At 41.3% G+C, this 15,924-nt stretch overlaps 1 protein-coding gene across 1 annotated transcript in view; it reads left to right on the forward strand.

The window, feature by feature from the left end:
- The window catches only part of RTF1 (RTF1 homolog, Paf1/RNA polymerase II complex component), a 28,392-nt gene extending 20,996 nt beyond the window's left edge, over positions 1-7,396 (forward strand). Inside the window, exons 12-18 of the mRNA XM_066608536.1 lie at positions 585-662; positions 959-1,080; positions 3,960-4,017; positions 5,094-5,171; positions 5,465-5,560; positions 5,691-5,802; positions 6,732-7,396. Coding sequence (XP_066464633.1) covers positions 585-662; positions 959-1,080; positions 3,960-4,017; positions 5,094-5,171; positions 5,465-5,560; positions 5,691-5,802; positions 6,732-6,838 — 651 coding nt within the window. The 3' untranslated portion in view covers positions 6,839-7,396. The remainder of the gene's footprint in view (positions 1-584; positions 663-958; positions 1,081-3,959; positions 4,018-5,093; positions 5,172-5,464; positions 5,561-5,690; positions 5,803-6,731) is intronic.
- The last annotated feature ends 8,528 nt before the right edge of the window (positions 7,397-15,924 follow it).

Below are 15,924 nucleotides of genomic sequence, written 5' to 3' on the forward strand. Positions count from 1 at the left end.
CTGTCCCCATTTTTTCAGATCATTTGGAGCAATAAAATTTGGTTGTGAAGGGTACCGTTTTATGTCTGGACTAAAGGTGGAGGACTGCAAATCTATGGTGATCTACAGTGCACTGCTTTTCAAAACACAGAGTGGAGTGAATCATGAAAGTATGAGATCATGCAGGTTTTCAAATCCACAGCATGCTGCTCATGTTGCAGAAAAGCCACAGATTTAACACTTTGCAGTTCATAAGATGAAATCTGTGGCCAAATCTGCGACAGCATACACCTGCAGATCTTGCAATGGATTCACTGAGGGAATTATTCTGGACTTCCCCTTTTAAGGTTTCATTCAGCAGCCACCTGCCTCTTATTGATGCATAGACCAATTTTTCACCTAATTTTAAATCGTTTCAGCCTATGTGTGAGAATTTCGGGGGAAACGCTACTGTTTGCTCTTCTGTTTATATGACCAATGGCATCTTCAATCATAGGACTCGATGCTCCCAATACTGAAATATTCAATGTTTCCAGCTGTCGTTTAATGTGAGTTTTACTTTACCAAATCTTATTTATGACTAACCTTTTTTTTCTGTTTTGTAGATTGTAAAGGAAAAGGAACGGTTCAGGAAAGCTCCGCCCAATTATGCCATGAAAAAGACCCAGCTTCTGAAAGATAAGGTATAAACTATCACTTAGTATTCAGACTTCTGAAAGAGGTCACATATACAAAACTAAGAACTTGGGATCTGTCAGATTACTGCAGCTCCGTTACCTGCTGCTTACCTCAGATGTCTTCCATGTATGCTTCTGCTATATATTGAAGATCATGCTAAATTGAATGTATTAGAGAGCTACATCTGTGTGTTATAGAGGACTTCCAACCATCAAGCCCAGCATGCTTCATGAATTGATTCCTATCTTCTGTCTACAAATATATATAACTCTGGTCACTTTACTGCTTAACATCATTTTAGGCTATGGCCGAAGAAGCTGGAGAGCAGGAGCGGGCAAAACAGATTCAGGACCAGCTGAATGAATTGGAAGAGAGGGCCGAAGCTTTGGATCGTCAACGGACAAAGAATATTTCTGCCATTAGGTATGGGATGAGTAGATCTCCAGTTAATTCAGTATTTGGTTGTTTGACAGTCTTGTTATGAGTCGAAAGTCTGCTTTTTTTGTTAAACAGCATTGATGCATCTTATCTATTGTATTCCCGTCTAACAACTTTGAATTGCATTTTTTGGACACTGAATAGAAAATTCTTGTCAGTAAATAAAGTGATCTGTGTTCTTTACACAAGAGCCACCCTAAGGCCCTTTTACACGCAAAGATGATCACTCAAAATTCCTTCAAAAGATAGCTTGAATGCCCGTTTTGAGCGATCATTTTATATAAACTGCTAAGTAGCTACTTAGTAGCTTATTGGCTTAATTTGTGTACAAATGAGCCTCCCTTTGCTGTAAGCAGATAACAGCTGGAGGTCTGTTATCTGCTTACAGTTCCATTGTTCTCCAGCAGGACAGCAGCTGAAACAATGTTATCAGGGCTGCCCCGTGGAGAACACAGCATGCGGTCCCTGCTATCAGGGAATATTGAGCAATAATCGTTGCGTGTAAATCAGCCTTTGGATATAGCATTTGTGTAGAATGTAACAGTCGTGTGCTATAGCAAAAGATGATTGCCTCTTTCAATGGTGCCATCGTTTGCAGAAACCAAACAAGAGGGGTTTTCACCTTAAAGGGATATTCACAAGCGGCAGACATACCTCAAATATGGGATTTCTTGGATTTCTGTAGGCCACTTGCAGGGACACTTGAAAAAAAATTCAGTGACAAATTTGTGTTGTGTGAATTCACCCTTAGTTATTGCAGAGAGCCAACAACAAAGAGTGAGTTGTACTCTGCTTGCTTGTTCTGGTCGTGTATCAGATTGGTCCATCCATTTGTTTCAATGTGGGCATTATTGCCTAGTTGCCATGGATTTTTGAATTTCTGCCCAGCGTCCTCAACTGATAACTGAGTCAAGTTTACTTGTGAAGTTTGGGAGATGGTGTAGATGGATGGATGGATAGATGGATAGAGATAGATATTTCTCGTCTGTATCATTGGGGACACAGCAAGAACTTGGGATGACATGCTCACAGGGGCCAGCCAGAGCCATATACTAGGTGCAAGATATTCTCTGCTGGATGTAAATGTCATACTGTAGCAAGAGCACACATAATATGTGGCTCTGACTGACCCCTGTCCATGTAAGATTAAGGCAGCGGTGACAGCATAAAAGGTGCAGTAAAAAACCTGTTGTTGATTCCTCTGCAGTCCACATACAACGTTTCGACTCCAGGGAGTCTTTTTCAAGTATAAAAAAATTATATTTATATGCACATATATACACATCTAGCTTAATGTGTGCACAAATCAGAGCATACCATTCATTTGGGTGTCGCCAATTCTCATAGTTTACATCTGGACCCGGTATTGTCATGGCGTCCGCCTCCTTGCGTCCTAACATCCGTACTGCGCATGTGTGGTATCCCATAGTGCACCGCGCCATCACGTGATCGCCACAAACCGTCGCGATACTATGGCTTGAATATTTATCGGCGCATATGCATGCGTTCCACCATGCGTTCCATGCTTAGAGCAACCATTAGTATACAGCAGTAACACTGGGAGACTGCGCGTGTGCACGCATAGCAGAGACCGAAAACTTCATATGATGCTTTTCACAACAGTAATTAATAAGATGTTCAACACCACATAATATTAAAGGGGTTGTCCCGCGGCGAAATCCAAATTTTTTTTTTAAACTTACCCCCGCATTCTGCCCCGTTAAAATCAATTCCGTTAGTTATTTTTTTTAAAAAATCACTTACCTGCTTCCCCGTTCGCGCAGCATCTTTTCTTCTTTTAAAGATGGCCGCCGGTCCTTTCCCATGGTGCACCGCGGTTTTCTCCCATAGTGCACCGCGGTTTTCTCCCATGGTGCACCGCGGGTCTTCTCCTTCCTTGCGTTCCACTGCCGATTACAGCCACCTGATTGGCTGGTCGGCACTACGTGACGGGGCGGAGCTACGATGACGACGCGCAGACCAGCTCTCCGGCGCGAGCACACAGCAGAAGACCGGACTGCGCAAGCGCGTCTAAAGAAGCAAGAAGACACCGAAATTAGTCGGCTCCATGGAGACGGGGACGCCAGCAACGGAGTGGGTAAGTGAATAACTTCTGTATGGCTCATGTTTAATGCACGATGTATATTACAAAGTGCATTAATATGGCCATACAGAAGTGTATAACCCCACTTGCTTTCGCAGGACAACGCCTTTAACTTAGGCTTTATTCAATATACTATACGTTGGTACAATCCTGAACATCCAATGCATTTAAGAATTATTAGAAAAATAAGTGTCCCCTGTCCATGTGTCATCCTGGAATCGGCAATTGCGCTAAGGCTGCCTGCAGGGAACTGCAGGAGGGGCAACCAGGGTGCTAGCCGCAAGCGAATGCTCAACCTGGTGCAGAGCTGAGATGAGGAGCGATGGAGTCCAGAGAATCCCTGTGCAAGTACTCTTTCCATATGGAAGGTACCACAGGTGTCGGCTACAGCCAGTCTGAGCAATGTTCGTAAAAGGAGATAATCTCTGCTGGAAGTAAAGCTCGTACTATAGCGAGACCGCACCTAGTATATGGCTCTGGCCAGCCCCTGTCTGCGTGTCATCCCGAGGTCTTGCTGCCCCTCCCCCCAATGAACAGGACGAGAGAGATTTTACGGTAAGATCTTACAAAAATCTAGTTTGTGTACCACAAAATCATGTGAAGGTAATTAGGGGTGAGTATTGGAATATTGTTGCTTTACATACTGACTGTAGAGTCATATGTAAGAAATTCTTAATGGTATTTAATGTCTACTGGACTTTCTGTCTACTGTGAATTGTTAATGGTATTTAACCTGGTAATTGCATCTTCCTTTTTCCAGCTACATTAATCAGAGGAACAGAGAATGGAACATAGTGGAATCTGAGAAAGCCTTAGTGGTGAGTTCCCCTTCTACACTATAAACATTAGTGGACTGCTGACTTCTGACATTATCTCGTATAAACGGTGTCCTTAGTTAGCAGAGTTGTATTAGTGGAATGTGTGAAATTGAGATCATTAAAGGGGCATTCCCATCGCAGCAAGAGTATGCCATGGGATAACTTGCTGATTGATGGGTATTTAATTATTAGGTCTCTCAATGATCCCGAGAATGCAGCCCCAGTGAGTCCCAAAGTATGGGCAGTTGAGGATGTGCATCTCCATTCACTTCAAAGGAACTACTGGTGATAGAAAAGTGAAGGCTCAGCTATCTTCAGAAATACCATTGAAGTGATGAGACCACGGGTGCATGTCCTCCGTTGCCTATGCTGTAGCTGTATTCTCTGGATTGTTAGGAAACCTGGTAGTTAGACCCCCACCAATCAGCTAGTTTTTCCCTAACCTGTTAATAGACCATGAGCTGTTGGGGTGGGATGACACATTTTAACCCTTTCCAATCCAATTTCCCTGCCACCCGGAGACTCTGCAACTCGTATTAATTTTGGGTGGGAAAGCGCATTGTAGATTCCTTGGAATTACTGAACGGAAACACACAACAATGATCCATCATGCTGATTTTATTAGCAATTTGTTTGAAAATGAAACACGAGTTAATATGTAGATTACATATGTATATTATACCTATACTATATAATATAAAATTATATATATTACACTGTACAAGAGAGATGTCCATCATCAGAGTTCTGATGATAGACCTCTCTCCTGCATAGTGTTAGGAACGTGTTGGACATTGCCTGGCATGGGGGCTATGGAGAAAAGTCTCAATGTTGGACAAGGTCCAACACTTAATTAGAAAGGGTTACGTTGAAAAAAATGGGATCTAGTAAAGTGGGATCTTTTGCATATTGGGAGTGTCCAAACAAAAAAAACCCATGAAATTCTAAACATTCATCTCTTATTGATGATCACCGTGCAGAAACTTTTACAAGTCTAAAGCCCTGTAGTCACAGAGGCTACTGTTGTATTTGGGTTTTTGTTGATGGTAAAATGGATCTATGCAATTTTTTTTTAGGCTGAGAGTCAAAGTATGAAGCAGCAGCAGATGGATCCCTTCACCAGGAGACAGTGCAAACCAACTATGGTATCTAATGTAAGTATTTCGACAAGGTGTCACTCTTACGGGATCCTCTAAGTTGCAGACGAATAGAGATCTAGTTAGAAAAAACTGAAGGCCTTATCTGTCATGATGTTTTGAAGCATCTAATGAGTTTATTTTGGTAAAAACCTAATTGCAACATTCTGACTTTGGGAAATGGAAAGGCTGTATCCTCAGTTCCTACATCTGAGGAACGAAGTGGTATTGGGTGTTTTGAGAAGTTTTGTATAATGAAGATCTGTAAGTATATTTACAATTGTTATTAACCTTTTGTTTTTCATTTGCAGTCCAGGGACCCAGCAGTACAAGCTGCCATCATAGCTCAGCTGAATGCCAAGTATGGATCAACTGGAAACCCAGATCCTACTAAAGACCTTGCAACAGTAAGAACATACCTTCCCTCTTAGAAATGAAATTCAATCTGCAAAGCAATTAAAACTATTGTGCCCAGGATAGAGTGCAGAATATTAGGAGGGAAAACCGTTTTCTTACATCTTAATTTTTACCTTCCAGAATCCAAGCAAAGATAAAGACGGAAACCCAAAATCGACTAGTGATCTGTCAGAGGACCTTTTTAAAGTGCATGACTTTGATGTTAAAATTGATTTACAAGTCCCTAGTTCAGGTAATGGAATAGTTTGTATATAAGGAGTGTATATTGTGCATTAAGTTGTGGAGAACATGACTGTCATGTCCATTCAAAGGTGTCGATACATGTAGCATTTTTTTTTTTAATCTATGCGACTTGACCTAGATTTGCAAATAGCTTTTGGCTATTGGGCTTGTACTGGTGAAGTATATAGGTTCAGAGTGCCTCACCTGTCCAAACCACACCCAGAAATCATACTGCAATTCAGCAGAAAACCGCTACAGGTTTGGCTATGCTAAAGGGAACTCCATTTTGAGTTATTCAAAGATTATTCTATGAAAATTTCCTGTTGCCTGATATAAAAAATTACTCGCTGTAAACGTTATTTACTAGATGCCCATGAAATTGTAAATTCTCAGCTTTTTAACATGCAACCTGCCATTAGAGTTGGCCTTGGGGTAAATGGACAAATAAAAAGTTGTGCCTGCAAATTGCATTGATCAGCACACGAACATCCCATTGATGTTCTGTCCAATGTGTGGGAGACCGCATGTTGACATATGCTATTTTTAACTCGGACTATTCAAGTACAAAAAAAAGCCCATGTGCATCAAGTGAATGGGTGCTATTTCTGTCCAATTTTTCGGCCCAAAAATGAAACCACCATGTGCATGTACTCTTAAGTTGAAGTATAACTTAAGTAGTGCCTTCCTATTTGTGCCCTCTCATATGGTATATTGTCATATAGTGCACAAATAATACCACACAGTGTCTAGTTGTATGAGCAGTACTGTCATACGTTGGCCAGTGTCTGCATTTCAGTTTTTTTTGTTTCATCAGAGCCACAGAAAAATGAAAATAGCAGCTGTGGTGGATCATGACAAGATAGACACCAATAGCACCAAATGGAAATCATTGACTATAATAAGAGGAAACAAATAATTCTGTAATCTGCTTGTTTGTAGAATCCAAGTCCCTTGCTATCTCTTCGAAAACTCCCCCTGCCAAGGATGGAGCACCAAGAAGATCTTTGAACTTGGAGGACTACAAGAAACGAAGAGGACTTATCTAAGATCCTTTGGGCTGCTGCTCCTAACGTTGCATGTTCCATCGTGGTAAATCAGGTTTTTTTTTTTCCCTCCATCTATTTGTTTGTCTTCACCTGACTGGAACAGCAGAATGGAGAGAAGACTGTATCCTCTTTTAAAAGAAAACTGTAAATAAACTGTATAGAATCTTACATCATGTCTTCTTCTGCCCTTTTGAATTGTGGATTTGTGACTGAGTTGTCTATTTTCAAAACCTGATCTCTTCATGCTCCAGTATTAAACGGTATTTCAGAGATCAACTGTGCATAACGGACTGTGTAAGCACCCTATGGGTTTCCACACAAGATTACTTGGTTTCATGTTTTTACCAGTATCCTGCACTTTCTTCTAAGGAAAGAGTTCTGAAGAACATGGCACCACATTTTTGTTACAGAAGGAAGCTTTGTTTTTTTTCTTCCCTCCTATATTTTTTTTTTTCTTCAGCTGAAATCCATGATGTTTTATGGCTGTTCAAAATTCTACAAGCTGTAAATAAGTACCTACAACTGAAAAGAAGTCTCATTAAATGAATGTTCTTACAATCTTGTGTTCATGTATATGCGTGAGTGTGTAAGTACTATCTGTATATTCAGAACCTGTGCTGGAGCATTGCCTGAACTGACAGCTAGCTCTATGCCAGGATGTATCTGTTTCCATTGCTTCCTTTCTGCATCTTTTATCAGATGGAGCTTCATGTCATTCAACAGGCAGTGATTGTCATGACGCTTCTTATTTTCAGAGGTTCTCCAGCACTAAATAAAGTACTCGCTACTGTATTTTAAAGTAATTAAACTTTCCAAAAACTTTTGACATACTTTGCCGTAAGTTTTGATTAGTGGTGGTGAAGATGCTGTGACACCCTCACTGAACACTAAAACTAAAGGGCAGACGCACTTGACTGAAGCGAGTGGTGTGAAGACCTGTAGACTTTCTGTTGAGCCTGTACATCACTTGGAGTAGACCCAAAAAGAGCTACTTGAGCCCAGCGATGAGATGTTCACCTCTGATTCTTAGTTTGAGCAATCAGTGAGGGTCTCAACACTTGGAACCCTACAGGTCAAAACTTCTCTTGTCAAGTTTTTTTTTTTTTTTTTTTGAAAGTTTAGTTCTACTTTAAGAATATTGGAATTCACCTCACATTTTGTAGCATGGTGTTTTTGTATAGACATGGAGCTTACACTATTCTTGGAGTATTTCCAGAGATTTGAACAAGAAACCGTTCAGGGTCTGTGTCTCAGGGTTTACAATAAAACTGCTACGTACGTTTGGTAAAACTCACGGCCGACCTTTTTTTTTTTCTGTTTTTGTGCAGCCTTGTCTTAGGCGGTCATCTGTATTGATTTCTATTGAAACCCTTACTGCTGTCCCACTTGACCTACACTTCCCTCCCCCCCCAACTTCTTTGTTTTTAAACCTGTTAATAATAATTATGGGACGCGTCCAGATGTATGAGGGTTAAATTTCTAAGTACAGCACCAATCGGGCCCACCCCACTTGCCCCGTTGCCGGCCGTAAGAATAGACACCACACAGAGGTCTGGTATAGTTTCTCACACGGGACATGGCTCTCGGCTGACGTCGACGTGCTTTATTACAGATTACATGAGATCTTATACCCTTTGTCCCCTCACCAACACGGGGTGATGGGCTCATAACCATATATGGGCAGTCCGGATTTGCGGACTGAGACAGTGAAAATCATATAACAGTCATTATCTTGATACTGGCGCCTCTGGCTTACGTACAGAAAATCACGTATTCAATTAACTCCAGTGCAAAGAATCACCCACTCAATTCTAAGAAGTCCGGATTTCGGCCTAAGACAGTGAAAGTTATGTACATTTGAACATCTTGATATCTTGTTTCTGGGAAAACGGCCAAATACACGCGTCCTTCATGTCTGGTTCGGTGGTTTTCTCTGAATTTAAAGAACATCTCTCTCAGCCTTCTAAAGCCTTGGCATATCTGATGTAAGGCGACATATAAGTTTTTTTCATTTGGAATTGAATAAAACTTGCATATAGGTATAAAAGCATAAAAAACACATATGGCAATATATATATATATATACCCTCACAAACCCCCCTAAAAAACTTAATATGGAGATCAAGCATCAGACTTTGCACTCTTCCTCGGTCGTCTCTCCCTTGCGTCAGGGTTTCTCCACTGCCCGTAAGTCCCTACTCCTAAAAGGGGAGGGATCCCTACCTCACCTCAGAAGGAGGCCATGGATTCCCTGGGCTTATTTCCGGGCATCCATACCCTCTATCTGTACAAGTTAACACCCCGCAGGGTGTGCCCTCGCCGGAACCTAAGGTCTTCTGCACTTTCCCTAGGCAAATGGGAAGTCCACTGACAGTCCATCTTATGAGACTGAGGCAGACACAGTACTAGTCCATCTCTCCATTCTTCTGGTAACGTATCTGGTTGGCATTATTGGAACTGGCTCTTCATCTTTTTCAAACAAGGGAAATTTTGGTCACATTAAAGGGATAATACACAAACAGGAAATTACATACCCCACCTCTTTCTGCTAAAATCATATCCAGGGCCACTCTATTTTGGAACGCCATGGTTGCAGTGGGCCCTAACTGGTCAGCTAACCCTTGTAAAGTATGCCTGGTGTAGTTTACAAACCTCTGCTGATTGTAATAGATATAATTCATGTAATCTACATTATTATTAACAGTGACAATAGCAAATAAGGACTCCAAAACCTGCTTTAACCTGATCTCTAGAATTAAATTAATCTGGCACCCCCCTTGGCACTCCTATTGTATCTATGTATACATGTGGATCAAAGTTACCACCTGGAGCGTCAACTTCTCTCTTAGCACGATGCGGTGTTGGATTCTCACCCTCAGTGTAGGATTATTGATTGCACATTTGATTATATTAATTTGTTCTGAAACAGGGGGCTAGTGTACAGTAGTCAAAGGTGTGTGTTAGAGGAATTGTACCACATTATAGCATGTAAAGGATATACAGGATCATTAGTTCTTTCAGTGCGAAGTGTGGATCCAAGTGGGTTTTCCTTCGAGCTTGACTGCAGTTGGGTGAACAACATCTGGTAAGGACCTTTAAACCGGGTTTCTCTCAAACTTTTTTCACATAGACCCTGTCACCTGGTTTTAGATTGTGACACTCATCTGTAGGACCTGGGAGAAAAGCAGAGACTACAGAATACATTATTGACAATTCCTTGGAGGGACCCATGACAACATTAACAAGAAAATCATTCCCCAAACTCAGCTACTGTGGCATGTATCCTCCTAAGAAAAACTAATAGAAGACACTCAATTCAAAATTTTACCTTCTTCATTGCCTTTTGTATCTACTTTCCCACTACTCCGCGGATGGTAGGGTGTGTGAAAAGCCTAGAATATACCCAAAACAGACATGATGTGTTGCATTATTTCACCTGTGAAGTGTGTACCTTTGTTTGACTCAATCACTTCCAGTACCCCATATCTGCGGATTACCTCATTCATGAGCTTCTGTGCGATTACCTGCTTATTTACTTTGGTAACAGGGTAGGTCTCCAACCTGAAAAGAAATTAACAACAACAAGCACATTTTCATGCTTCCCAACAAGTGGTAGCTGAGTGTAGCCAATTTGCAATCCCTGAAATGGGTAGAGTGGTCTAGGCAAGTGTGATGTGGCAAATTTACTTCTGCCCTGTTGCTTTACGGCAAAGATCATGCAAAACTGGACAAATGATGCAGCAGCTACAGCAAACCAAGGAGCCACCCGTCCTCGTTCAAGCGTCGAGATCATTGTTGCTTTGAGAGGTGCGTCTTTCCGTGCGTCAGCTGGGCCATCATTGGGCACAGGGACTATGGTGGGCAAGTTCTGTTGACTGTTCACCATACGCCGTCCCTTTTTAGTCCATTTGTCTTTTTCTTCCTTGCTGGCTCGTAACTGTAAAGTCTTTAGCATATCAAAGGCCAATGTTTTTATCAAAGTCCAATGTTTTTATTAAAGTCCAAGTTTTGTAAAAGTCCAAGTGTAGTCAAATTCTTCTTTTCTTCTGTTCTTCCACGGCTTGAGGGCCGCTGCTTTTGCTGTGTGGCCTGTGATGGCGTTGCCTCTTGCTTCTCTGGTGTAGGAATTGGTGTGAGCTTTCCACCTTGTCAGGTAGAAGTAAAGCCTCCAAGAGACTCTGCACCATTGCATCATTTTTTAATTGGCTGTCCTGCTGAGGTAAAAAACTGTCTGGCCTTCTATGTTGGGCCGTAATCATGAGCTATGCCAAATGCATACCGGGAGTCAGTGTAAATGGTTGCCGTCTTACCTTCCTCCACTCTACACGCCTCCGTGAGTGCTTTTAGATCCGCTTCTTGTACTGCGACATGCGGAGATATTCTGCTTTTTAGGACATCTTGTTGTGTAACCACCGTATATCCAGTGCGGAGTCGTCAATCACCCTGGGTACCATCTATAAAAAAACAACTCAAAATATGCATTATTAACAAGGGCTTTCAGTAACTTTTTAAAACTTAAATTTTCTTGTTGCATCACTGCTAGACAATCAGGCTGATATTCTATTTCAAAAAGATCAGAATCTTGTTGCAAAAAATTAAAAATGTAAAAATGGCTTGCAAAAAATTTAAAAATGGCTGATTTGCAATACCTAAAATGGCTGACTTGCAATACCTAGATCACCTATGCTTTCTCCTCCCCCCCCCCCTTTAAACCAGGGTACGCAATTGGAACAATAGTAGCCGGGTTTAAGTTATTATAACATTGTAAAAAGATTTGATGGATGCAGATAAGGCCTGTAAGATGTTAGCACCTATAACAGAAACATGAGTTACACCGGGGCAGAATAATCTACAAACACCTATTAATATTTGAAATGTGATGTCCCTTTAAGTGAATTCATTATTAGTCTGATCCTGCCTGCAATATCTTTATCAAATTTCAGACAGGAGAAAAAAAAACAACAAACTTTTACTAGTTGCTCAAAATCCTCACCCCCTCCCTTGTGGACAAGAGGGATGAAACTTTACTACGTACTATTACATCATCTAGCTCCACCCCTTCGATATTGGCTCCGTGCGTCCGTCTTCTCAGCTCCATTTCAGCTTAACCGTCCAAGCATCCACATCACAACCAAGCAAAGTCCCATGCATGGGGAGGACTTTTATCCCCAGTCATTTATCTGCATCACACATTCCACACAGCCCGAACACGGGTCACTAACTCTCATCCATCCATGCTCTCAAGTCTGCTCCGTCAACCCCCTTTGAAGGTGTACCAGTACATACAGATGCACGGACAAAAAAAGTTTGGCAAACATACATACATCAGCTGAAAAACACCGAGGTGAGTGCTTTTAATTTTATAAAGTACATAATTCTATTGAGATGAGATTGTGAATGAGCGCTATCTTTGACAAATTATGTGAAAAAGTTTGCTGAGTGACTGAAATATTCTATATTTCTTATCTACTGAAGCTATTATATGCTGTATTAAACGCTGAAGTGTTTTAGAATCTCTGGGTATTTTTCAACCCCCCTTGTGACCCTGAGCTCAGAGTGAATCTGAAAGCCCCCACCTTTTCAAAATAAATCTCTTATCTCTCCGCGACTATGAAACACATACTGAATAAGTTTTAGCTTAAACTATTGAAAAGACATTTGAACTCATAATTAACACATATGCTGGGACCTTGCAACATTCATTTTCAACCCCTGTATAAGTAAGAATATACATTAGAAATTACTATATTTCCCTGCCTACTAAGACAGTATAACTAATTAAATTCATTTCAATTCATTGCAAGCAAGCAACGATATTAACCAAGGTTGTTATTGCATTTTCTCTCTCGCTGTTATCTTCCGACCTTGAAGACTAAACACAAGCTCACAGCTACATGTCAACAAAACTCTTCTCCCCTAAAAGCAAGCTCAGTTAACTATTTGCACTTACAGTGTATATATATATATATATATATACACACACACACACACACACACATATATCCACCTAGTATGGATTATACATATTATCTATTATCTATCTTGTATTATACACCTTTCCCTCTTTTTGCCAACAAATCACATGCATTGTAACTTCCTTATCGACTTGCTTGCTCCCCTTATTTCTCTCCCCTACCTAACTGCCAATATAACCTTCAATAGACGCTCTCCTGACGCCCTCTTGATCACTTACTGTACTTTTCAACATTTCACTTACGGATACTTTCTTAAACAAATAATGTGTACATACAACTTACTCTGACTGTCTCTCTCTCTCTCCTCCTCCTCCTCCAGCACTGTCTAGCAAAACCTGATCTTCCAAGGCACCTCTGGGTCCTAAAGACCTCCCTCCCAGACACCATTTTGTAATCTGCCATGCGGGTCGGTGTCACACATTTTCATAAGTTTTCTTACATTTTACAGATTCATCCACACGGCGGCAGCCCTTGAGGGGCTCTATTTTCTTTAATAAGATCTTACGCATATTACAACAACAATAATAATAACACGCTCCATAGAATGCATCCCTCTTAATTTTCAAATTGTCAGCCCCTTATATACCGGCAGAACAACCGAGGGTCTCTTCTCCTTATGGAACCAGTCCCATAAAAATGCATCCCTCTGAAATCAAATCGCTAGCCCCATATATAAGGCAAACCGACCGAGAGTCCCTTTTTTTATGCAGCCTTATCTCACAAAATGCATCCCTCTCTGCTAAACCATTAACAACTAACTAAACTAAACCCGAGGGTCCCTTCTCTTGTGAGATTAAATGAAAAGTAAGAGAAAAAAAAAAATTCTGCATCTACAACAAGCAATCTCCACTATCGCTAAAACGCTACGGACTTCAAAGTACAAATAAACTACAGACTAATTTCTGGGTGAGCCATTGGTGCGCATATCACGGTCAGTGGTCCATGACGGCAAACCCGGAGCCCACACGAGTTACCGTGTAGAACTCTTAACCCAACCCGTCCGGTCACAAACCACAGATAGTCCCTCCTGCTGCAAGACTCGCAGTGTAAAACACAACATAAATATATGTTTGTCTTACCTGGAGTTCTAAGTGAGTTGATCAGGCTCGGTTTGCAGCAGGACGGTTTCTCAGTGGCGTGGATCCGGGTGAATTGCGCTGTAAGCTCCTGGTTTTACCGCCCCAGTTGGTCGCGCCATTTATGAGGGTTAAATTTCTAAGTACAGCACCAATCGGGCCCACCCCACTTGCCCCGTTGCCGGCCGTAAGAATAGACACCACACAGAGGTCTGGTATAGTTTCTCACACGGGACATGGCTCTCGGCTGACGTCGACGTGCTTTATTACAGATTACATGAGATCTTATACCCTTTGTCCCCTCACCAACACGGGGTGATGGGCTCATAACCATATATGGGCAGTCCGGATTTGCGGACTGAGACAGTGAAAATCATATAACAGTCATTATCTTGATACTGGCGCCTCTGGCTTACGTACAGAAAATCACGTATTCAATTAACTCCAGTGCAAAGAATCACCCACTCAATTCTAAGAAGTCCGGATTTCGGCCTAAGACAGTGAAAGTTATGTACATTTGAACATCTTGATATCTTGTTTCTGGGAAAACGGCCAAATACACGCGTCCTTCATGTCTGGTTCGGTGGTTTTCTCTGAATTTAAAGAACATCTCTCTCAGCCTTCTAAAGCCTTGGCATATCTGATGTAAGGCGACATATAAGTTTTTTTCATTTGGAATTGAATAAAACTTGCATATAGGTATAAAAGCATAAAAAACACATATGGCTATCTATATATATATATATATATATATATATATATACCCTCACAGATGGACAAATAAACAATTCTGATATCGGATCATATTTTATACTCTATAGTTACAGATTTAGTCAAGCATATCTCTACACAGAGAGCCATGCACCTTTTTGACACGAGAACCTCACGATTCTCGTTTGCCCGAGCGAACTAGTTGGTGACGTCAGCACTAACTTGTACAGCCTGTTTAGTGACGAGAATCATGCAGTCCAGTCGTTCAGTGTTTCACACTCCTTGTAAATGGGAAGATTTAGCAATACCTCTGCAGCGCCACCTATTGGAAGACAGTATTCCTGCAAGTCAAGGTTAGACTTTTTATACAAGTCTTATAACAATGACTGGGAATTATAAGCCAAAGCCAGAAACCATACACAGACAGCTGTTTTGGGGTGATTGCCCCTCATCAGTGTGCAGCAGGTTTCTGGCTTGGCTAGTGAGAGGCCTGTAGACGTGGGTCAGGAAGGGTATGGTTCTCCTTAGGAGGAGTACCTAGGTGTGACGACACTTATGAGGCCATCCATGCTTCTCTGGGAAATATGTGAAACACTGAATGATCAGTATTTAAACTGCACGAGCCACCAATGGTTTTTATGCCGACTGAAACTGTATTGCAAACGATAACCTCATTCAGTCGTCAGCTCTCGTTTAAACTGAACATTTTATCACTCGGTTTTGCTCGTTTGAATGATTACCTGAATATAATTGTTCGGTCTAAATGCAACATTAGGCAGGACCTAAACCTCAGCCATTCAGGAGCCGCACCCACCCAATTGTCTAATCATTCTTTTTTCAGGGAGGTAAGCTGCTGCCTGAGGTGTCTGTCAGCAGCTTTCTTCCCACCACATTCAGAATATATGCATTGTGGGTCAAATGAGCATTTAACCCAGAGTTCACATGAGCGTATTTGCCTGTGCAATATGCAGAAAATAGAACCTGTTGCTTTCAGTGGGTTAATTCACATGTGCATATTTTTCCTACATATTTTTAGCTGTGCAAAAAAAGCATGCGCTTTCCTGCACATTTTTACACCAAAAGTTCTGATAGAAGTCAATGGGGATGCGCAAATGCACACAGAATTTTAGGAGATACATGAAACACTGTAATTGCACAGGAAAAAGAACATCTTGCACTCATTAATTAGCCATTGCAACTGGTGCATCTTTGCCGCCTGCAAATGAATATGCCTTGTAGGTGCAAAAAAAATGTTCAGTTCGCAAATACGTATGCGCTCATGTAAAGGAGGCCTTAGTGGAGTTACAAGATAGGCAGGAAAGAC

This window comes from Eleutherodactylus coqui, chromosome 6 (assembly GCF_035609145.1).
Source record: "Eleutherodactylus coqui strain aEleCoq1 chromosome 6, aEleCoq1.hap1, whole genome shotgun sequence".
Lineage (NCBI taxonomy): Eukaryota > Metazoa > Chordata > Amphibia > Anura > Eleutherodactylidae > Eleutherodactylus > Eleutherodactylus coqui.